The sequence below is a fragment of the Martes martes genome (assembly GCF_963455335.1).
Source record: "Martes martes genome assembly, chromosome: 7".
Taxonomy (NCBI): Eukaryota; Metazoa; Chordata; class Mammalia; order Carnivora; family Mustelidae; genus Martes; species Martes martes.
This window is the reverse complement of record NC_137894.1, coordinates 80,072,707-80,095,318: the sequence shown is the minus strand read 5'-3', so window position 1 is coordinate 80,095,318 and position 22,612 is coordinate 80,072,707. Positions and strand designations below refer to the sequence as shown.

The following is a 22,612-nucleotide window of genomic DNA, read 5'->3' as shown; positions in this document are numbered from 1 at the left end:
CTGTAGCTCTGAGAAACTAGAGGCACCAACTCTTCACCAGTGGAGTTTATGTAACTATCCAATGAGACTGTGCTCTGAGGATACAACAGTGAAAAGACAAAATCTTGTCTCCAAGGAGCTTGAAGTCTGGTGTGCTGGTTCTGAATTTGGCTCTCCATTATCATCATCTGGAACACTTCTTAAAATACCAGTATCTAGTCCTTACTCAAATCAATTAAAACCCAAATCTCTAGTGGTGGGACCCAGGAATCTGTCTTCTGTTTAAGTTCTCAGGCAGACTCTAAAGTACAACCAGAACAGAAAACCCCTGTTTCGTGGGAAAGAAAAAGGAGTTAAAAGGGCATTATTGTACAAAGGAATAAGTGCCATGTTTGGGGAAACAAAGCCCCCAACCCAGCTTTGACCAGTCAGGGTTTTCCGAGACGAATCTTGGAGAACAGAGTTTTAAACACATAAACACAGTCCGTAGTATGCAGTACAATGGAGAATGTATAAAAGAATGTATAAAAGCCCCAGAGGGAAAGAGAGCATGAGGCCCTAAAGCAGCACTTTCCAAACACAAATATGCACACAAATCACCTAATGATCATGTTAAACACTGCTTCTGCTTCACCGAGTATGGAGTAGGACTGAGATTCTGTGTGTGTGTGTGTGTGTGTGTGTGTGTGTGTGTGTGTGTGTGTGTGTTTTAGATTTTATTTATTTATTTGAGAGAGAGAACATGAGAGAGAGAGAGAGAAAAGCACAAGCATGAGCAGGTGTGGGGGGCTAGGAAGGGAGAAGGGGAAGCAGACTCCCTACTGAGCAGGAGCCCCATGTGGGGCTCCATCCTAGGACGCTGGGATCATGACCTGAGCCGATGGCAGATACTTAACTGACTGAGCCACCCACGCACCCTGAGAGTCTGCATTTGTAACAGGATCCCAGGGGATCCATTACTGCTGGTTCCAAGCAAGAAAAGAGTATGACTGGAGTATAGGTGTGAGAAGCAGGCATGTCCAAGATGAGCAGGAAAATTCAACTAGACCACCATCCTAAGAGCCTGCCAAGGAGTCTGGACTTGATCCTAGGCTTTATCCTCAGGCATTAGGGAACCATGACAGGATCTACAGGCAAAGAGTGATAGAATTCAGTTTTCATTTTAGGAAGATCACTCTGGCTGCTCTGATGAGGAGATCAAAACTGGGGGTGAGTGATCGAACTAGACAGTGTTGGAGTAATCCAAGTAACAGATGATGTCGCCTGAACTAAGACAGTAAGAGTGGGGATGGAGAAAAGCAGAGTCTTGTCCTGTAAATTCTGTTGGTTGAGAAGTCAAAAGAGAGGAGAAAGTTGAAGATGACTCCTGTATCAATTATTTGTCAACAGTAGATTTCATTCTGCTGGTTTGACCACAAACTGATTTATTAATGGATATTAAGTAGTTCACAGAATTACTGGGGTGGCTGGAGAAACATTCAAGACAAAGATTCCTGGAATAGTGCCCAAAACTTTACCACAGAATCACCCAGATCAGGAATCTGTCACTGGTGTTCTCTTTTTCTTTCTTTTTTAAAGATTTTATTTATTTAGGAGCACCTGGGTGACTCAGTCATTAAATGTCTGCCTTCAGCTCAGGTCATGATCCCACTGGGATCGAGCCCTGCATCGGGCTCCCTGCTTAGCGGAAAGCCTGCTTCTCCTTCTCCAACTCCCCCTGCTTGTGTTGCCTCTCTCGCTGTGTGTTTCTCTGTCAAATAAGTAAAATCTTTTTAAAAACATTTTACTTACTTATTTGACAGAGAGAGAGAGAGAGTGCAAACAGGGGGAGTAGTAGGCAGAGGGAGAAGCAGGCTCTCCACTGAGCAGAGAGCCCAACTGAGGACTCGATCCCAGGACCCTGGGATCATGACCTGAGCTGAAGGCAGCCACTTGACCCACTGAGTCACCCAGCCATCTGATTACCGGTGTTCTCTACTTCAGTAAATAGCAGCAGCTTCTGCTACTGCTCCCACTCAGCTTTGAGCACCAGCAACTTGGTTTTATTGTAACTGTTGCTGACACCAATGCCACATCTACAGCAAGTCTTGAACTGTCCTGTGCCCAAGAGCTCTGCCAACACCACCATGAGGAACAGGGAATCCCTATGCAGAGCCTGTTTATTCACATTGCTCGCTTCCAAGTTTAATCTTGCGTGAAGGTATCTATTTGGCATGCCTGCATCCTAGCTGCTATGCAGGCTGGGGAACTGAGTTCTGATTTCCACCTGAGAGGGAAAAGGATGCTCATAATGTAGCAATTTCCCCAAATACAAAAGCTATTCAAAAGATGATGGTGTCCATTGAAATTAACCAAAAAAGCTCTTCAAAATGATTCTCTTCAGGAAGAGAAACAAAATTGCATCGTGCTGAGTGGCGTCTGGGAGGTGAGAATCCAAAGGCTCTGAGAGTAGCAGCTCTTTAAAACTTGGAGAATTAAGGAGTAATTCCACCACCTTCTTCCCACGAAAAAAGTAACTCTCACACATTCTACTAATTAGAGATTAATTTGTGTTAAGGGACTGCCATTAAAATGCAAATATACCTTTTAAGAAGGTTACACTTCATTCACAAGTAAATGGGAATTAGTTTAATCAGCTTCACACCCAGCAGAGTGCACCTAAACACAGTACTTAGAATATTAGACTTTGGGGGGCAGCTGGGTGTCTCAGTCAGTTAAGTCTCTGTCTTCAGCTCAGGTCATGATCCCAGGATCCTGGGATGGAGCCCCACATCCCACATCCCCCACATTGGGCTCCTTGGGTCAGTGGGAAGCCTGCTTCTCTCTCTGTCCCCTCTCACCTCCTCCTCCCTGAGTACAACTCTCTCTCTCAAATAAATAAATAAAATATTTTTTTTAAAAAAAAGAGTATTAGACTTTGGATTGTGGCCTAAAGGCAGGAAAACTTCTGAGTTGGAGGTCAAGCCTGGAGTGTACTTTGGAGACAGTGAAGTTCGCATAATTCCTGTATAGGGAAAGGTATTCTGAAGAGAGAGTCAATTGATGACTAAGAAAAAAGTTGCCTAGTTGTGATATGGCCCAGAAAATCCAGTTTATGCCAAATTGTTTGGGTCGAAGACCTTATCTTCCTTCCAGTTAAGGCCAGTCACCCCAGTTTAGTTTAACTCAGGGTTTCCAGGAGGTGGTCTCCCTTCCAAGTCCTGTCTTTCCCCTATTGGGAGGGAAAGAACACACTGGTAGAAAGAGAAATGGTTTTTCTAATGCTCCCCCATCATTTTCCTTGTCACTTTACTAAATTCTGAGTTCCCTGAGAGTAAAACCTTCATCTAATTCCTCCTGTATTTCCAGCACCTAACTTGGTATCTAACATGATAGATAAATGCTTATAAACAATTGGATAAATACATGCATGCACTTATAAATTAATTCTGGAGTTAGAATTCTATTTGTGAGGTTTTTAGAATGTTCTTCCTTAAGCAAACTAAGAATCTATAGTATTTCTTTCACTTGTCAAAAGGAACAGACAAACAGGGAGCTGCCTCTGAGGACACTAGCTTTCCCTCTTCCATCTCAAGCAAATGCAATTGAAGATTTAGGTATATATGAACAATTCTTTGTGGAAATTTCTATTATTATTCACTTCCTGTAGGAGTCAGTATCAACTTTATTTAGTTACAACACTCAGAAACAGTAAACATGGTTCCTTATTTTTTTCTATATCAAATCAGATCTGATTCCAAGTCCCTTCCCTCAAGGGGCAAAGGATTCCAGAAGAGCTCTAAGGACTTGGTTCTTTAATGGTCTCCTATAACATACCTCTTATCCAATTCTGTAAGACCCCTTGGAAGCAGCAGCTCCATCTCTTTCTGCCATGCAAGTTGGGCTGTGTAGATGGCATTTTCACCAAGGCAAGGATCCCAGCAAAATTTCTTCGCTGGGAGTACCTGGGTGGCTCAGTGGGTTAAAGACTCTGCCTTCGGCTCAGGTCATGATCCCAGGGTCCTGGGATGGAGCCCCGCAGTGGGCTCTCTGCTCAGTAGGGAGCCTGCTTCCCTTCCTCTCTCTCTGCCTGCCTCTCTGCCTACTTGTGATCTCTGTCTGTCAAATAAATAAATAAAAAACCTTTAAAAAAAAATTCTTGGGGCGCCTGGGTGGCTCAGTGGGTTAAAGCCTCTGCTTTCGGCTCAGGTCATGATCCCAGGGTCCTGGGATCAAGCCCCGCCTCGAGCTCTCTGCTCAGCAGGAGGCCTGCTTCTCTTCCTCTCTCTCTCTGCCTGCCTCTCTGCCTACTTGTGATCTCTGCCTGTCAAATAAATAAAGAAAATCTTTTTTAAAAAAATTTCTTCCCTGAGGTCTTAGCCATACCTCCAATGACTTGGAAAAAAGGGACAGGGGTGGCAGTGGAGGTGGGGGGAGCTGTAATGCAAGGACCTTGGCTCATCTCACACTGATAACTCACAAAGTCTAACTTCACTTCTCTCAACTCTTAGAGAAATTAAGAAGCTCCATTAGAAATGTTAACTCAGATATCTGTCTCCCTAGCTGTCTTCTTCCAACAAAAAGATGACAAAAGAGTCCCCATTGTGGCCTTTAAAACATCTTCCTCAGTCAGTGAGCTTGGGGCCTTTTGCTTCCTTCCAGATCCACATTCAAGCATTCTCTACCCTGCCTTCTGTCCCAGAACCTGGGTCAGCAACAGGTCTCCTGCTTCCTAGCTTCTGGTAGAGGTTTGCCAATGGGGAGCTCTGGCAGGAAATGCAAGGAAGATGGAAAATGGGGTCAGGTATTTATTTCCCCAACTGTCTCCAAAAGGGTCAACTGGAGTTGGCTGCGCTTCTTGGAAGAAAGTCAACTCCTTCTCTTAAGGGTCTGTGTAAGTCTCTACCTCTTAATTCCAGACTCCCTTCCTTTCTCCCTTCAGGCCAGGGGGTGGGTTACAAACATATCAGCTGCTACCATGCCCTGGGTTACTACACTACCCCTGTGGTTTTGCTACACCCACACCTTTGCAAATAGTCCCTTTGTAAATAATACTTCCCAGGTTATCCTATTTAGAATGTATTCGATTCCTGATGGGACTCTGACTGACAGTTAGTGTGATAAAAAAAAAAAAAGTATACTTTTAATTTTAAAAAGCTTGTTTTTTTCTTTGACTATAAATAATATTTTGTATCTTCTTTTCAAAATAATGTGTATGGCATTTACTCATGGATGTCAAAGAACTATATAAAAGATAATTTCCACAACATTTTTTGGGAGGCGACTATGAGAGGATAAGTTTTAAAAGAATAAATTTGCAACTCTCATACAAACATAAAATCAACATGTGTCAAAGATTTTTATTTCATTAATATTTAACTCAATAAGGAAAAAACCAGTAAGGCTCAAAAGAGGGCTCAAATCTCCTGTATGAAGAATTTCAAATCATTCAAAAGAGGACTCAAATCTCCTGTATGAAGAATTTCAAATAATTTCTGCTGATACCCCCCACTCAAAAATGTGTATAGTGACACCCCTTGAGTATGGGCTGTGTTAAGGAATTTGTTTCCAAAGAGTGTATTATGGAAGGGGAAGGAAGGTTTAACTTTATTCCGGTTAATCAAGGTTAATATCATCAGCAAAGAACACATGTTGTCAACATGTACCCTTGATATGACGTAATAAGAATGGCACTTCACCTCTGTAATCCTCCTTCAAAAACCCAGAACCTTGGTCTAGTCATGAAGAAATATCAAATTTCCATAGAGGAAGGGACATCCTACAATGTAGCCGACAAGTGTTCTCCAAAACTGCCAAGGTCATCAAAAACAAGAAAAATCTGAGAAACAGCCACAGCCTGAGGAAACATGTAACTAAATGTAATGTGGTATCCTGGATGGATTCCACAAAAAGGATTTAGTGGAAAAACTAAAGAAATCTGAAAAAAGGATAGAGTTTAATTAACATACCAGCACTGTTTCCTTAGTTGTGACAAACATACCATAGTAATTTGAGATGTTAATAAAGGGGGAATTGGGTGAGGGGTATATAAGAACTCTATACTATTTTTGCATCTTTTCTACAAATCTAAATCTACTATGAAATTTAAAGTTTATTTGCAAAAGACAGAGAAGACTCAAGGTGCTACACATGTATGGTTGGGAAAGGAATGCTGAAATGAATTTACAAAGGGATGCAAAATGGACAAAACCAGTCAGCATCCACAGAGTAATAATTAAATTTTACATTTTTATGGACAGGAACAATTTGCTTACAATTTGTGTTCAACAAGTTAACTTCTATCTCTAAAGAGTTATAAGACAGCCTAGTCAAGACAAATCCTAAATAGCTGCTTAGGATCAAAGGTATCTCCAGAGGCTCCAGCATTGTCTTAAAAGGGTATCTAGGGGCGCCTGGGTGGCTCAGTGGGTTAGGCTGCTGCCTTCAGCTCGGGTCATGATCCCAGAGTCCTGGGATCGAGTCCCGCATCGGGCTCTCTGCTCCTCGGGGAACCTGATTCCTCCTCTCTCTCTGTCTGCTTCTCTGCCTACTTGTGATCTCTGTCTGTCAAATAAATAAATAAAATCTTAAAAAAAAAAAAAAAAGGATATCTAGAAATCTCTTCTGTCTGTTCAAAATCTTCCATGGTTTTGGTTTGTTTGTTTTTTTTTCCTACAAAGGATGCAGGTGTCCAAATTATAAAACATAAAGTATAAAACGGGGGTGCCTGGATGGCACAGTTGGTTAAGCATCCGACTCTTGGTTTCAGCTCAGGTTGTGAGCTCAGGGTCCTGAGATTGAGTGCCACATCGGGCTCCTTGCTCAGTGTGGAGTTGGCTTGAATTTCCCTCTACCTCTCTCTCTGCCCCTCCCCCCTCTCTAAAATAAATGTATAAATCTTAAAAAAAAAAACAAAAAGCCCTTACAACAGCTGGCCTAACTTGACAAAATGGCTAACACAACTATACAAATATTCAAAGGGTTATGCAATGCTTTGCTAAGCTATCACAACACTGTGGACTGAAAAATAACCCAAAGATTGAGGTAATTTATCAGCCTACCAGGGGGAAAACCTACAGACTGCCAGATATCCATCACTGCCTTAGAGTTAAAAGCACTTGCAATATCAAGTTACCTAGGCAACCCACCAGCAAATGGTGTGGTAACAAAATAATTTTAAAAAGCAAATTGAACAAAAGAACAATCAATATCAAGTTCCAAATCCCATCCTTTACCTGGTTGTACAAACTATTCATGTTAAAAGATAGACTCAGCTCTTAGATGGGGAACTGTCATTTTCCCAGGCCTCGGATTTCCACACAGCGGGTTTTGACTGGATTAACATTCCTGGCCTCAGTTTCTGCCTGTGTAAGAAGAGGCTTCCTGACAAAATATAGCCCTGCAGTTTGGAGCATTTACCTTTGGACTTTTTTGTTTCGGGCTCTTATTTAAATATGTTTGCTTCCTCTTTCCTCACAGTCTTAATGCATGTGGCCAAGTAACTTAAAGCCAGAATCCACAAGGGTCTTTCTAACCTCAGTTTCCTGTGCTCTGGTAGAAGAGTGACTATCTCTCATAAGAAATTAGTTAGGAGACTTTTGAACATGACATAGTATACATGCTTGAACGCAAGGGCAAAGGTGTTGATCATGCCCTATGTGAGAATTTCCACTCTGTGTCACAGCAGTATTTCTTATTGTAAATGAATAAATTAGTATTCTGGTTCTACCCCAATTTGTGTGCATTATAGTTATTGTGAACTAATTTCTCAGAACCTGATCACCTCGCTAACCACCGAAAAAAATAAATCTCAGAGCTTTCAAGTGGGGGCCTAGATTTCTTCCAACCTCTATAAGATTAAAACACCTATCTTGGGGCCCTAGGTGGCTCAGTTGGTTAAGCGTCTGCCTTTGGCTCAGGTCATGATCCCAGGGTTCTCTGATCAAGCCCCACATCCAGCTCTCTGTTCAGCAGGGAGCCTGCTTCTCCCTCTCCCTCTGCCTGCCACTCCCCCTGCTTGTGCTCTCTCCCTTTCTCTCTCTGTCAAATAAATAAATAAAATCTTTAAAAAAAACCCACAAAACTCTAAATCCATCACTGTACCATCTCAGAGGGCCTAGAATGCATTCCTGCATTACCTGCTAGCCCTATGATCCGTAGCACTACAACTGTTCAAAAACTATTCCTGCTCAGACAGTGATTTCTTGCATACTCTTATGCTCCTGTTCAACCACCAACCTCCCCTAGAGCCAACTTAATGATGCACTTCACATTTTACTGTTTGTTTTTTTTTTTTAAGAGCTTGGTCCCAGGACCCCAGGATCATGATCTGAGCCTAAGGTAGATGCTTAACCAACCGAGCCACCCAATCGTCTCTCACATTTCACTTTTATTTTTTTTAAAGATTTTATGTATTTATTTGACAGAGAAAGATCACAAGGAGGCAGAGAGGCAGGCAGAGAGAAAGAGGGAAGGAGGCTCCCTGCTGAACAGAGAGCCCGATGAGGGGCTCGATCCCAGAACTCTGAGATCATGACCTGAGCCAAAGGCAGAGGCTTAACCCACTGAGCCACCCAGGCACTCCCTCACCTTTTACTTTTAAATTGAAGGAAATTGTATGATGTGCACCACCTCAACATTACATATGATGTATGAAAAAAAATTCCAAAGTGAAGTAAACATTGCTAAGAGAGTCATTCGAAAATAGGATCAGGGGAGTATGGAAGAAGGCGTATGGACCTCTGTTTCAATTTTTGGAACACCCTGGACTTTTGATTTTTGTCAGTTGCACCTCCACCACCTTCCAGAACACATCCTTCTACTTTGGACTGAAATAGAGATAATGTAACCTCTCTCAGCTAAATAGCTCATTGTTTATTAGTCAGTTTAACTCTGTCAGCACCAATCACAATTCAATCGAAGAAAGTCATATAACCTCCTGGGCTTTACCTTTATATGTCTGCACTTTGGGCTTTCAATTCTGAACACACTTTCAATTTCAGTCCAGGATTGTGGGTACAGGATTGTAATCCCTAAGTCCCCAAAATAAGTGCTCCTGGTTACTTTACAGACTCTTCTTGATTGATTGACAATGGATGCAACTTTTTTTTTTTTTTTTAAGGAGTTTTGGTTTTGTTTTGTTTTAAGATTTTAAGAGAGGGAGAAGCTGGCTTCCCACTGAACAGGGAGCCAGATGTGGGGCTTGATCCCAGGATCCTGGGATCATGACCTGAGCCAAAGGCAGACGACTGAGCCACCCAGGCGCCCCAGGGATAACTTTTATAACCAAAAGTGATATATCTGTGAAGACTGCTGCATACTCTTATGATCTCAGCACTCCAGGCAAGAACCATTGTTTATCTATTTGTTTCCAATTTCTCCCACTGGGACTTACTGATAAAATTCTATTTTCTCTACTCCTAGTGATTTATGTTTATTCACATTTTACTGTTTTATTGCATGTATGTCTTGCCTTCTTAAATTCTTTGTGGAAAGAGATTAGGTCAAAAAATAAAATACAGCAAGGACTACCTCAGTGCCTACTCTCTACTGCCCTCTGCAGGTGGAAGGAGAGAATAATTGAGTCACAACCTATCACTACCTGCAGTAGCGTCCAAAACATTCTCACCTAACAGAAAGGTTTAACGCAACTGGTGACTTTTGAGAGATTAGCCATTACCAACCAGACCCCACCTATTCACAGGAAGGATTGCCCAATTTGCTAAAGTCCCTTCGCTGTGGAAAGATCTCTGGGAACTATATATCCTATTTTTAAGAGAATTTACTGTCTTCTGTACTCATATACAAAGGGACATCATAGGCCTCTCTTACTCCTTTATGTCAAAGTTCCTTATAGCCCTGTAAAACTTAAGTCCGGGAGTGAAAAGAAAAGAGATTCAATATTTATAATGACATAAAGACACAAACAATGCAGCTTGTCTGTGCTTTGTAGACAAATGTCAACAAATGCAGGACACCCTGCAATGCAGCAATCAGAGATAATGTGAGATTTTGCTTTTTGGTTTTTACAAAAAATATAAAGCAGCCTGCAAGATAACCAGCAAACACGCAGCTTCAATTTTGTGTAGAAAGGACCGTTGAATATGCATGGATTATTTTCTTCAATCACGCTACTTTATATGGGTAACAACACTGTCAGTGATGTCATCTTCTAAAACAACAGACCCGAATGTAGAGGCATATTGTGTCAACTGAGCCCAAATCAATGACCTGAGTAATGCAATCATGGTAGCACTATTATTCCTCATCTAAACCCTCCAAGCCCATAGAAAAATAATGCTAATCTGATGCATGTTCAAGGAATAGGTTGTGTGGGAAAGAAGATCAAGGCTTTGTCTAACTTTTTTACCTTCTAATATCTACTTACAGGAAACTCCACAAAATTTAGCATCATTATGTTCATTAGAACATGTTGTTTTATTTTTGTCTTAGCAGCACGATAAAAATTTTATCAACAATGACACGCTTTCTTGGATACGAATATTTTTAGCCAGGATATTCTCTAAAGAACTTCACTCCAAGTGTGTATTCACATAGCATACCAACATCTTTCCAAAACTACAGCATCAGAATGATTTCTAGTATTCCTGATAGAGGAGGTATCTTGTTTTATTGATTGGAGTAAGGAAATTTTTTAAAGATTTATACCTTTTAGTTCCATTTCTGCTTGTTTTGTGATTCAGTTGATTCGTTCTATTTACCTACCTTCATAACGGGCATAGTAAAGACTTAAAATTTTAAAATTTCTCAACGTCTGGAAACTTGAGCTTTCCAATCTGAAATCTCTTTCTTTAAATGGTGTGTAGGAAAGCGATCCAATGAGTCTTCCCACCTGTTGAAAGTATACGCTTACCGCTTAGCGCTTTCTGTAAATTTGGATAGTTTCATGGTAGGAATTAAGTGTATTGTCTTTGAAGACCAGACATCCGGGTCACCCTAGAGCCAGGCACCGGCCCCGCCCACCTACGGGTGGTGCCACGCGCCATTACAACGCCCCGCCGCCACGATCCGCCAAGTCCTCCCGGAGCGCTGGAGGCGGAGCCTGCGCAGCGCGATCCTCGAACGTATCGGGTTGTCACGAGGGTTCGAACCATGGCCGAGAGTGGCCGGATACCTCAGGCCCGGGCGCTGTTGCAGCAGTGCCTGCACGCCAGGCTGCAAGTACGCCCAGCCGAGGAAGACGCCGAGAGCCAGTGGGTGGAGGTAACGTCAGCCCCGCCACTCCCGGTGCCGCGTGCAGGGGTGGGTCTTCCCGCGTTCTTTTGGTAATGCGGCCCCCCGCCCCCACTCCACGTCTCCTTCCGCGCGGGCCGTGCGTGGCGCTGACACGTGCTGTGGGCGGTGCGAACTTCCGCTCGGCCAGCGGACCTCCTCCCGCAGAGGCTTGCCAGCTCGGCTGGTCTGCGCCGGCCCCAGCCTTTCTCCGTCGGACCTGTTCCTCAGGCGGAAGAGTGTGTCCCCTGCTTAGGACCGCGGGAATTTGAACTTCCTCTCACCTTCTGCCTACCTGCGCTCGGTGGACCTGAGGCCTGATCGTCTCAGATCTCTTGCTTCGGACGAGCGAGGGCCTTTCCACGCCTTAGTGCTGGTCTGGTTCGACCGTGTAGGTTAGATTAGTTGCAAACGTTCAAGACCTGCTCCGACCTGTGCTGCAGAACCCGTGGAATTCCCTTTTAGGTAGCCTGCAGCTAGGCACAGAAATGAGACTTCCCATGAAACCTTTTTTCATGAAACTTAAAAATTTTACGTATTTGCAACTAGAAACAAAGACTACAACTTTTACTAGAATGTTGCGTTGTTGAACACAGTTCCTCAGGAGAGTTTAAAACTTTTGCAGAGATAGGACTTCCTTCTACTTTAGGATTTGCCCTTTAAAGAGAGCCAGCCCCAAGTTTATGCAAAAACAATGTTCTTTAACGCCCCTGACCTATTTTTGGAGTAAGTTAAAATGAAGAAAAATTAGTTGATAATTAAGGCTTTGGGAGCTATTCGAAAACTTAATGTAGAAGTAGCATCTTCACTCATCTGCTGGATTCGGTCCCAGATCTAGCTTTCCTTAACAACCCTAGTCATTATGTTAAATATTATCCATAAACTATGATATGTGGGTGGTTATTCTTAAATCAGAATCTATTACTCTCTGCTAATTTAGGAATATTTATAAACATAAGTATTACTATATCTCCCCCTACCCATTTCTTTCTCAGAAATTCATGTTTGTTTTTGTTATGACCCCCCCCCCCCTTTGAGGTCTTGATTTCTCTTCCTACTGTGGAATTTATTTGTCATCCTATCCAAAGAATTGCCTATTTTTATAGTTAACTCTTGGGACTATAAATTCCAAACTAGTAATCATTAAGATTTCTTCCATTTTAAAAATCTTTTTATATTCTTCATGCCACAGTTCCTTATGCAAAATCAGGTATTTTATTGCAGCCTTCCAAACTATCAGTTTGTGTTGGTAAACTTTAAAAGCTATTTTAAAGCTTTCCCTTTCGCTCCCACAGGTATCTAAATTAATATAAAGAGCTGACAATTAGTGAGAAAGTAAATTTTTTCTTCTTCCTCAGACATGCTCTTCCCTATTCTAAGTTACAATTTTTTCTAAGGGAAATACCGTTTTGTCAAAAGATTTGAAGGTTACTTGTGGTCTCAGTTTTATTCATTTAGACCTTTGCTGTCACGGGCTGTATTTTCTTTCGGAAGGTGAACTTTTTTAAAAATTGTAGTGGGAGGGGTGTCTGAGTGGCTTAGTTGGTTAAGTGTCTGACTCTTGGTTTCATTTGAAGTCATGATCTCATGAGTCCTGGGATCCAGCTCTGCATTGGACTCTGCCTGCAGCAGGGAGTCTGCTTGAAGATTCTCTCCCTCTACCCCTCCTGGTGCTAATGCATGTGCTTGCTCTCTGTCTCTGCTCCTAAAATAAATAAGTAAATCTTTAAAATTAAAAAAAAAAAAAACTATGGTGGGAATTATATGTGATTTCGTATATATGTAAAATGTTTTCTACCAAATGAAGCCACAAGAAAAGTGGTTCTGACCTGAAGAGGGGAATTTGTAGGTCACAACTTAAGATCTATTACTAGAATAAACTAAAAGAAAATACCTTACTGAGGAGGAAGTATGGTGGGTGGAAAGAACACGTGTCTATTTTCTGCATATCATTAGATAGTTAATTCTGACATTTCAAGTGTCCAAATACAAGTATGCCTGAGGTTTTGACTGAATGTGCTTGAGATTTGGGCTGGTACTAAAATAATTCCAATGGAGTGGCCTGTGACAGTGGTGCAAATATCTGTATCATTCATCCTGCCAGCTCCATACTATGGGTATGCTTTGGAGACCTTTGCTTATTCCAGAAGCACATTTGCACTCCTTAAAAAGTTGTTTGTTTTCCAGTAAATCAACTGTGAGTGCAAAGCTGCTGTTACGTTTATATAGAAGACATATTTAAGTAACACATAGAGCCTATGAGATACAGTTGACCTTAAATGCAAACAACAGATAAATTGAGTCCCGATCATGTCTGTAAAGTGCTTTGGGAATTAAAATGTAAAATAAATTGTACTTTAGCCCTTAAATTTATTTTTACATACTAATTTAATAAACACTTATATAGTTCTTACTATGAACTAGGTACTGTTTTAAGCACGTTACAAATATTAATTCATTTAATCTTTATAATAGCTCTTGGACTCAACCAAGTTAATCTACAAAATAAGAATTCAATGATTCAGTGGCAAAATCAGAGTCATTTATCATTTCTCTCTTTTCCGTATATATCTTGCAAGAGCTAATAAAGAAATATCCAAGTCATTATATTTAAAAGCTTACATTCCTGAGGCACCTGGGTGGTTCAGCCATTTGGGCGTCCAACTCAATTTCAACTCAGGTCATGATCTCAGTCATGGGATCAAGCCCCACTTAGGTGGGCTCTGTACTGAAGGTGGAGCCTGCCTGGGAATCTCTGCCTCCTCCCCTTAGTGCACTCTCTCTTAAAAAAAAAAAAAAAAAGCTTACATTCCTGATAACAGGCAACCTCATGATGTAGAACTTAATATCATAAATGCAGTATCAAACCTTAATCACTATGTTGATTGGAAGCATTGAGAATAACAAAAAATAATTGGGCAGTTTCTTGGAATTTATTGAAGTAGAGTCAGACCCTTAGTTTTATAACCTGCGAGTAAATGGATTTGGAGGAATAAAGAGTAATGATGTCAAAAGACATCAGTCATGCTGTTGCTTGTACATCACCCATATCTTATATAATGTGAATTCATTTGGTGTTGAATAAATGGGGCTCTGCAAACTAAGCATTTCCGAGTGTCACCTTACTTAAGGGAGAGGAGGCTGGTTCATAGTCATAATGACTGACTAGAAGTAAATGTTTGAGTGTACAACTAGTGGTCTTCACTTCTCTTGGTTATATCTTTTTTTTTTTTTTTAAGATTTTATTTATTTATCTGACAGAGAAAGATCACAAGTAGGCAAAGAGGCAGGCAGAGAGAGAGAGAGAAGCAGGCTCCCCGCTGAGCAAAGAGCCCAATGCAGGGCTCGATCCCAGGACCCTGAGAACATGACCTGAGCCAAAGGCAGCGGCTTAACCCACCGAGCCACCCAGGTGCCCCTGCTCTTGGTTATATCTTAAACTTAATTTTTGCAAGAAATGATAATTGAGGTGATTAAATACTGGAAAAGACTTTGTTTTCTCACATATTTAAGAAATCAAATCTGTTATAAAAATATATTTCTCTTCTTTTGGGCTTAATCTCCATTTAACAGTTTCATAGTTTTATTCATTTACCTCTGTATCTCTATGTAGTTTTTTCTAATCTGAGTTTTCTCTGGTGATTTCTCATAGGTTCAGAGAGGATTAGTAATCTACGTGTGTTTTTTCAAAGGAGCTAATAAAGAACTTCTTCCCAAAATGGGTACGTATTTGATGTTTGCTTTTTAAAAGTTAAAAATGAATAGCAACAGATAGATGAACCAGAAGATAGATAGATAAACCACAATCTTAAGTTGTACTGGTAAGTTTTGAATGAATTAACTCTACTATGGGTGTTGGCTTTAGCTATTTTTGCCTTTTCTAAAGTTTAAAGTAAGCAAGTGTGGTGGAATTCTTTCAAAACGTCTGCACATTTCACGTGGCTTATAGATTGGTTTAGAAGAGTGTACACACACACGTGCACACACAGACAACACACTTGAGATTCAGCTATGTTTCTAACAGAAACTGGTTAGATGCAGGGTGGCCACATAGGAAGAAAGCAGATGCTTCATTTCTTAATATAGTTTCCTTGTCTCCCACAGTCCCTGACAGGAGCGTGTAGGTGACATGTTATGTGCAAGATGTGGGTCCCATCAAATCTGGATAGCTAAGTCTTACATCGTTATTATGGAAACATTTTAACTAACTAGTTATGCACCTTTTTTAAATAAGAAGTGTTGTAAACATAAGGTTCTCCCGATCTTGAACAAACTGTCTTCACAGCCACACCTCCTCCAGGGACAGAAAAGCAGGGTCAGTGTTCACTTACCCCTGAACACTAATTTACCTGCCTGCAGTTTTCCACTGTCCCTGATAGCACATAGCACTGCACAATTGTGATAATCGCATAGTTTCAGATGCACCACATCAAGTACTAGATAGTATTTGATAAAATAATTATGTACAAAAATACCTGAATTAATGAAGCTATCCCTAAGGTTGGGACAGGTTATATTCTCTTTATTAGTAGAGGACAGCACCCATTAGTTGCATTAATAAGAAATATAAATTATATAAATGGGTAGTTGCAACATGCAGAAGTTAACCTAGAAGAGCTTCAAGTAGTGGAACTCTAAGGGAAATAGCCCAGTGAGGAATCTCTGGGGCAAAAGACTATAAACTCCTAGAGTTAATTATATACCAAGACATTAAACATGTTTGGCAACTTTGTCAGGGGATGAAAACTAGATGTAAAGGACTACAACAGGTGAGGGTGGAAAGCCAATAACAATGGTTTGAAATTTGATTCTGGAAGACAATAGGGAGCTTTACAGGGTTTAAAGAGTAAATGAGGGGCGCCTGGCTGGCTCAGTCAGTGGAGCATGCAACTCTTGATCTCAAAATCATGAGTTCAAGCCCCATGTTGGTTATAGAGATTACTTTAAAAAAGAGAGCAAATGAAATGAGGACTCCCATTACAGAGGATGATTTGCCAAAACTTACTGCTTGGGTATTGGACATTCTATCCATTTTCCTAAGTTAATATTTTGCCTTGAATTAAATCTTCATTGGCCAGAAAAAGTATAGTAGAAATCTGTGAAAACAGGAAGAAAATTTTCGTCATTATGACTTAAGACTGACTCCTAAAGTTGTTTTAGACTTCAAGTGACTCTTAGGCATAATAAAATGAAATGAACCAACCAAATCCAAACTACATTTTGTGTTATACTAAATAAATCCTGTGTGTTTTCATCTGTGTGTAAGTTCACTTTGAATACATGCATTAAGATTGTGATGAACTAGGAGGTCCACCTTAATTCTTTTAGTGGACAGTCTAAAATAAAACTGTATATATTATGATTCTCAGTAAAGAACTGTGATTCTATCCCATTCTGCTGGTGTAAGTTATAAACAAAAAGAGACCATCTATTACTGATACCATTAGCTTGTACTTCCCTCTGTTCCAGGCAAAGTAAGCCAGTGTGATGGGATTCTCTTAAACTTTACCTCATACTTATTAAATGAATTCATATCTTTCTAATCAAATCATGTACCCCTTGGGAACATAACCAGTTATATCCCTAAAGTCTGAAGTTATGTGGCTAACTAGAGATGTGCAGAATCTTTCTCAATTCATCTTCAGTATAATTGAACTGAGATCCAGGGACCTGTCAAAGCTTAACTTCCCATACACATCATTAGAGATACCTAATTGATAACCTGTCTTAAGATCTTTGTGTTTTCAACATGCCATTAATTCATTGTCTCATTTTAATTCTACTTCCTGACATTTGTATTTGTATTATATTTATTTCCACATACTGTTATTTGTATACTAACAACATTAATTGAATTCTCAGTTATAGCCAGTAGAGGGAGGTGTGTGGAAGTATAATAAATTGTACTTAACCTCGCTTGCCTGTTATTTCAAAATTGTCTACTTAGTGTGTCACTAGCCTGAAACCTGGATAGCTGGGTAGATATTTCCCTTGGAGCTAAGTGCTCTGGAGACTTATAGTTTCCTTAGAAGCAATCAATAACAACTGCTGGCTATATAGCAAAGTCCTATTCATCATAGAGAAAATTAGAGGTATTTTAAAATAGAAATTAGTTGAAAATTGATAGTGCTTAATGCATATCTTAGAAATTCATTTGGGTGTTCATCTTGGCAGGTTTCTACCAGATTAATTCCGTGATTTGTAGAGTGGGGCAACCATAATGGGTCCTTACTAATATTTACTACAAACCCTCCAGCACTTGAAACCATTGACTACCCTGTTAGAAAGCATACATTTTCAAGCTTAATTACTGGTAGGAGTGTGAGATCTCTATAGTTTATCATTTGTCCTCTGAGGAGTAGTCCTTTTGTTTTTTAAGATTTTATTTATTTGAGAGACAGAGTGTGTATGTGTATGCAAGCATGGGGAGGGGCAGAGAAAGAGAAGAGAGAGAATCTCAAGCGGACTCCATGCTGTGCATGGAGCCCGACAGGGGGCTTGATCTCACCACCCTGAGATCTTGACCTGAGCCAAAATCAAGAGTTGGATGCTTCACCAACAAGCCACCTAGGTACCCCTGAGAAATAGTCTTTATAAGCAGAAGGTATTTATACCCTTTAGAGAGCCAAGAAGACCTTAAGGCTCTTCATAGTAGGTGTTTCTTTTGTTTATTGTCTTGAAAATGACTAATGTTGAGATGTAAACAGGTTTTCTAAGTTTAAATCTTTAGCTGTACGTAGATATTTATGGCTTTTTTGACAGTTCTTACTAGTTACGAGTATAATTTCATAAGTGCCATAAAAATAATAACACCATGTTTTCTTGTGTGTATATGAACATAATACCAGTATATCTTTTGACTTACTTTTTTGTTTGTAACTGTGAACTTCTGATGATGTTTGCTTCACCTTTACTCTTCTCCCTGGGTTACATTTGTCATATGATTAGACTTTGTTAAATAGTACCTTTGAGATTATGAAACTGTAAAATTATCTGGTTTATAATCAGAATAAACCTGGAAACTTTGTTTCAGCTTAGAACTCTAGGCAATTAAGTTACTTTAATATTTCTATTTAATACTCTTTGTTGTAAAGCAGAATTTGGAGTGAGGAGGATTCATCATGGCCTTTTTCCAATGAGGTTTGCTTATAGAATATAAAAAGGAACAGAGGCAGAATCTTCTAATGTATCCCCCTGGGGCAACAATATTTTGAGGTTTTTGGTATACAGTTAATTTTTAGTCCTTTACTTCATCAATTTATTGTTAGGAAATCTTGACTGCCCAGTGGATTTAAAACATCGTGCCATTTTTTGCATGAAACTTGCCTTATTTTTCTTGCTTAGATCATTTAGCTTAGTGAAGCAGTTCTTTAAATCTGAATAGAGATTTTAGGTAAAAAGCATGAGCCAACAAACTAGATTTTAAACGTGAGATTAGCTGTCTGGATGATTATTAATTTTCTTCATGTTTGTTTCTCACTTCAAGATGTTTTCCCTTTATTCCCCACCCAGTTAATACACTGTTAAATGTGAAGTTAAGTGAAACAGAAAATGGCAAGCATGTGTCTATATTGGATCTACCTGGCAATGTTCTGATCATCCCTCAAGCCACCCTTGGGGGGAGAGTAAAAGGAAGAAACATGCAGTATCACTCTAACTCTGGAAAAGAAGAAGGCTTAGAACTTTATTCCCAATTTGTGACTCTGTGTGAGAAAGAGCTGGCTGCCAACAGCAAGTGTGCTGAAGCTGGGGTTGTGGTGGAACATGGTACTTACGGGAACAGGCAGGTGTTACAGCTGGATACCAACGGACCATACACACACCTAATTGAATTTTGAAAAATTAAAAGTTAGTTTCTGCAGTTGTTTTCTGGTATAAAATGATCTCAACTATAATTAGATTTTCTTCCTCTTCTTGAATACACTAATCTGCAGCATTTTTAAACAAGAAAATTTGGGTGCCATCCATACCCCTGCAACCTGTTAATTGGCTGACCTTGCCTTGCCAAGTCACCAAACTCTGAATCTCAGCCCCACCTTTTGTCCTGCTTTCCCATACACTTCTACTTGAAAACTTGAAAAGTGCTTTCTATTCACTTTATAGTCATTGTGGAAATGCTCTTAGAGAGCTGTATTTAAGTACTTTTGCATGAAGAATTTTGTTCAATCAAGAAAAATATACCCTTGTATTCTTATATACCCTTAATATACCCTTATATTCTTATATCCTCAAATGTATGAAGTATGAAATAAAAATAACTGTATTAAAATTAGGTGAAATCCCACACAAACCAATTGCAGTTTTGTCAGTTTTGTTTTACTACTTTAGTTTTCCAAATTCTGAGTGAAAACAATATGCTATTTACTGTTCCTTTTAATAATATCTGTGAAAATATAATCTAGAAATGTTATTGTGCATTATATTACATCCAGGGCATCCAAGTGCTTTAAATCATTTTAAGAATCTTTAGTTGGGGTGCCTGAGTGGCTCAGTGGGTTAAAGCCTCTGCCTTCTGCTCAGGTCATGATTCCGGGGTTCTGGGATCGAGCCCTGCATCGGGCTCTTGGCTCAGCAGGGAGCCTGCTTCCTCCTCTCTCTCTGCCTGCCTCTCTGCCTACTTGTGATCTCTGTCTGTCAACTAAATAAAAAAAAAAAAAATCTTTAGTTGAGGGGCACCTGGGTGGCTCCTTTGGTTAAGCATCTGCCTTCAGCTCAGGTCTTGATCTCAGAGCCCTCGGACTGAGTCCCACATCAGGCTTTGCTCAGCAGGGAGTCTGTGTCTCCCACTGTCTCTCTGCTTTTTCTCTCACTGTCAAGCAAATAAAATCTTTTTAAAAAATCTTTAGTTGATACAAGAACAAGGTATGAAGATTAAAAATTGTTTTTATTTAATATACCAATTAGTTGATTAATACTTGCATTTCTCAGTTTTTTACCAAAATAATGCATGTCTCATTTTCTGTCCTTGGTTTTTAAAAGGTACTGCTTTGTGAAATTAATGTTCATTTTTTAGGAAGTCCTTTCTTACTTAGCTTGTCATAAAAGGAAGAAAAAGAAAAAGGGAAGCTTTCTACTGCAATTATTTGGAAACAAGCTGACTTGTTCTTTTTCATATTATTTATCTGACGATTTCAAGCCAGTGTTTTTTCTGTTTGTGAATGTTTGTGCCATGCCCCCATTCGTATGTTGAAATCCCCCAACTTGGTGGTGTTTGGAGTTGGGACTTTGGGAGGTAATTAGGGTAAATGAGAGCATAAGCATGGGTCCCTCGTGATGGGATTAGAAGAAGAGTCACCAGAGACCTTGCTGGCTCACTCTCTCTGCTACCACCATGTAAGGATGCAGTGAGAAGGGGGCTATTTACAAGCTAGGAAGAGAACCCTTGTCAGAAACTGACCATGTTGACACTTTGATCTTGACCTTGCAGCCTCCAGGCTGAGAAAATAAATTTCTGTTTTTCAAGCCACTCTGTGGTATTTTGTTAGGGCAACCTGAGCTGATGAAGGTAGTGATACAAGATAGACAGCTAATAAGGTAAATTTTTCACAATCAAGAGAGGAACATATATAAGAAACTGAAAGAATTAATGAATCAATAAAAGATAATACTCGGTTTTTGAAAACTCCTCTGACTTTATTTGAAAAGATATTTTGAAGAGTAAACACCAAATCATATTTCTAATTATCAAAAGATAAAGAAATTAACTTGGATAAACATCTTAAGTAGCTGCTAAAAATTCCTTTGTGTCATAATTTCTTTAGGTCTGTCCTCCTAAGATACTTAAAATTTTTGTTATCACAAAAATCCTATTACTCTATATCCTTCCTGTACTATTCTATTTTGGAACTTGAGAATCAATAACTGGCTTGGTAATGAGCTCATTGTCCTTACCTTTTGCTTTATTGATTCATGATACACTTATTGAAATGTAATAAACTATTCATAAACTTTCGAACTCCAATTTTCTCAAAGCTTCTCTGAGGAGGTGTATATGTCTTTTGAAAAGATTATGTGTTACCTATTTTAAATCATTTTTTATTTTGTGTGTAGGTGAAATGCTGACTCACAGCCCTAGATTACTGTTTTATAGTTCAGGCAATTTTTTTTAAAAATTTGCTTGCAGTACTTGTGGAGAATAGCAATTTCACCTACATGAAGGGTTATTAAGCAGAAAGTGATGGCCACCTTTCATTTCCAAGGAAGCTAGGACAAGAGAGTTAAGACAGGAAAAATAGCAGATATGTGAGTAACTACACCTTGGCTTTCCATAGCTCTTCTGGCCCACGGTGCTCAAAGAGCTTTCAAGAGATCCCTCGTTTTATCTTCCCAGTATATAATGAGGATAGTGCTGTGGAAAGTAAGACAGTGCTTAAATAATTTTCCCAGGATCACATTATAGGGAGGAATAATATCCATCTTTCTACTTTTCCTATAATGAGAATTGTTAAAAACTGAAATTGATCTTGGTAAAGGCTTAGCATCTCCCAGTGTGGATCACTTAAGAAAGGACAGCCAATAATAAATTGGTTTACTTACAGAGTTAGGTGGCAGCAGGGTTGAACCTAATTTATGTGCCTTCTGCCCTGTTTTTCTAAGATTCTAGAATGTCTCAATTAGAATTTCATTTCTAAGTATTATTTTACATGCCCACTTAGAAACAACAGGGGTTCAATTACAGAAAATACTCTAAGACACAGATTACCAATGAATGTGGTTTTAATATCTTGAATATATTCATACAAAGTAAAATCAAACGCCATTCCTTCATTAGTTCAAATTTAAAAAGGCCCACCACTAATGAATCATGTCTGAATTAATGATGATTTATTGACTCCATAATGAAAGAACTCAACTTATCAAGTATAAAGATCAAATACTGTGGAGTCCTATGCCACTTGTTTTGGAGAATAAGAATTCATAGTGATATTTTAAGACAGTGACATGTCCTATTTTTACTATCCATGGTTAATATTGCAGAGGGCCTGTCTTGTTATACTTAAACATAGTGCACCTGGATAGCTCAGTGGGTTAAGTGTCCAACTCATAGTTTTGGCCCAGATCATGGTCTCAGGGTTGTGAGATCAAGCCCCCATCAGGGTCCTCATGCTGTGTGGAGTCTACCTGAGATTCTCTGCCTGTCCCTCTCCTCTCCCCCTCCCTCTCCTCTGCCCCTCCTCCTATTCACCAGCATTCTCTCTCTCTTGCTTTCAAATAAAATCTTTAAATGTATTTTTTACTAAGTTTAATCATTCCCAACCTTGCTGAAATTTAAAAAAAAAATAGAAGTGTCTTACCTATTAATTTATTGAAATAATGCTGGTTTCAGAAAGGGAAGATCTGTAGAAAAGTAACATTTTCATTCCAAAACCACCCCATAGTGATGACTTTAAATGTTTGATAAGTCTCCTAATTATTCTCCCTT

The 22,612-nt window shown here is 39.6% G+C and overlaps 1 protein-coding gene across 2 annotated transcripts; it reads left to right on the top strand.

Moving 5' to 3' along the window:
• Window positions 1-10,946: 10,946 nt before the first annotated feature.
• DTD2 (D-aminoacyl-tRNA deacylase 2) lies at window positions 10,947-21,149 on the top strand. Of its 2 annotated transcripts, none has more exons than XM_080809065.1 (3): window positions 10,947-11,181; window positions 14,843-14,912; window positions 18,703-21,149. In XM_080809065.1, the coding sequence occupies exons 1-3, from the start codon at window positions 11,071-11,073 to the stop codon at window positions 19,026-19,028; spliced, it is 507 nt and encodes a 168-aa protein (XP_080665191.1). In that variant the 5' UTR covers window positions 10,947-11,070; the 3' UTR covers window positions 19,029-21,149. The 2 variants fall into 2 exon arrangements, with proteins under 2 accessions (XP_080665191.1, XP_080665190.1); XM_080809064.1 differs by having other exon boundaries at window positions 10,989-11,220.
• The last annotated feature ends 1,463 nt before the right edge of the window (window positions 21,150-22,612 follow it).

What these genes read in the sequence shown, in the direction of transcription:
- DTD2 (XM_080809064.1), top strand. Translation starts at nt 11,071, where the DNA reads ATGGCCGAGAGTGGCCGGATACCTCAGGCCCGGGCGCTGTTGCAGCAG. An exon ending in TCCCGGTGCCGCGTGCAGGG is followed by an intron (nt 11,221 to 14,842) that starts GTGGGTCTTCCC and finishes GATTTCTCATAG; the next exon opens with GTTCAGAGAGGATTAGTAAT. An exon ending in AGAACTTCTTCCCAAAATGG is followed by an intron (nt 14,913 to 18,702) that starts GTACGTATTTGA and finishes TTCCCCACCCAG; the next exon opens with TTAATACACTGTTAAATGTG.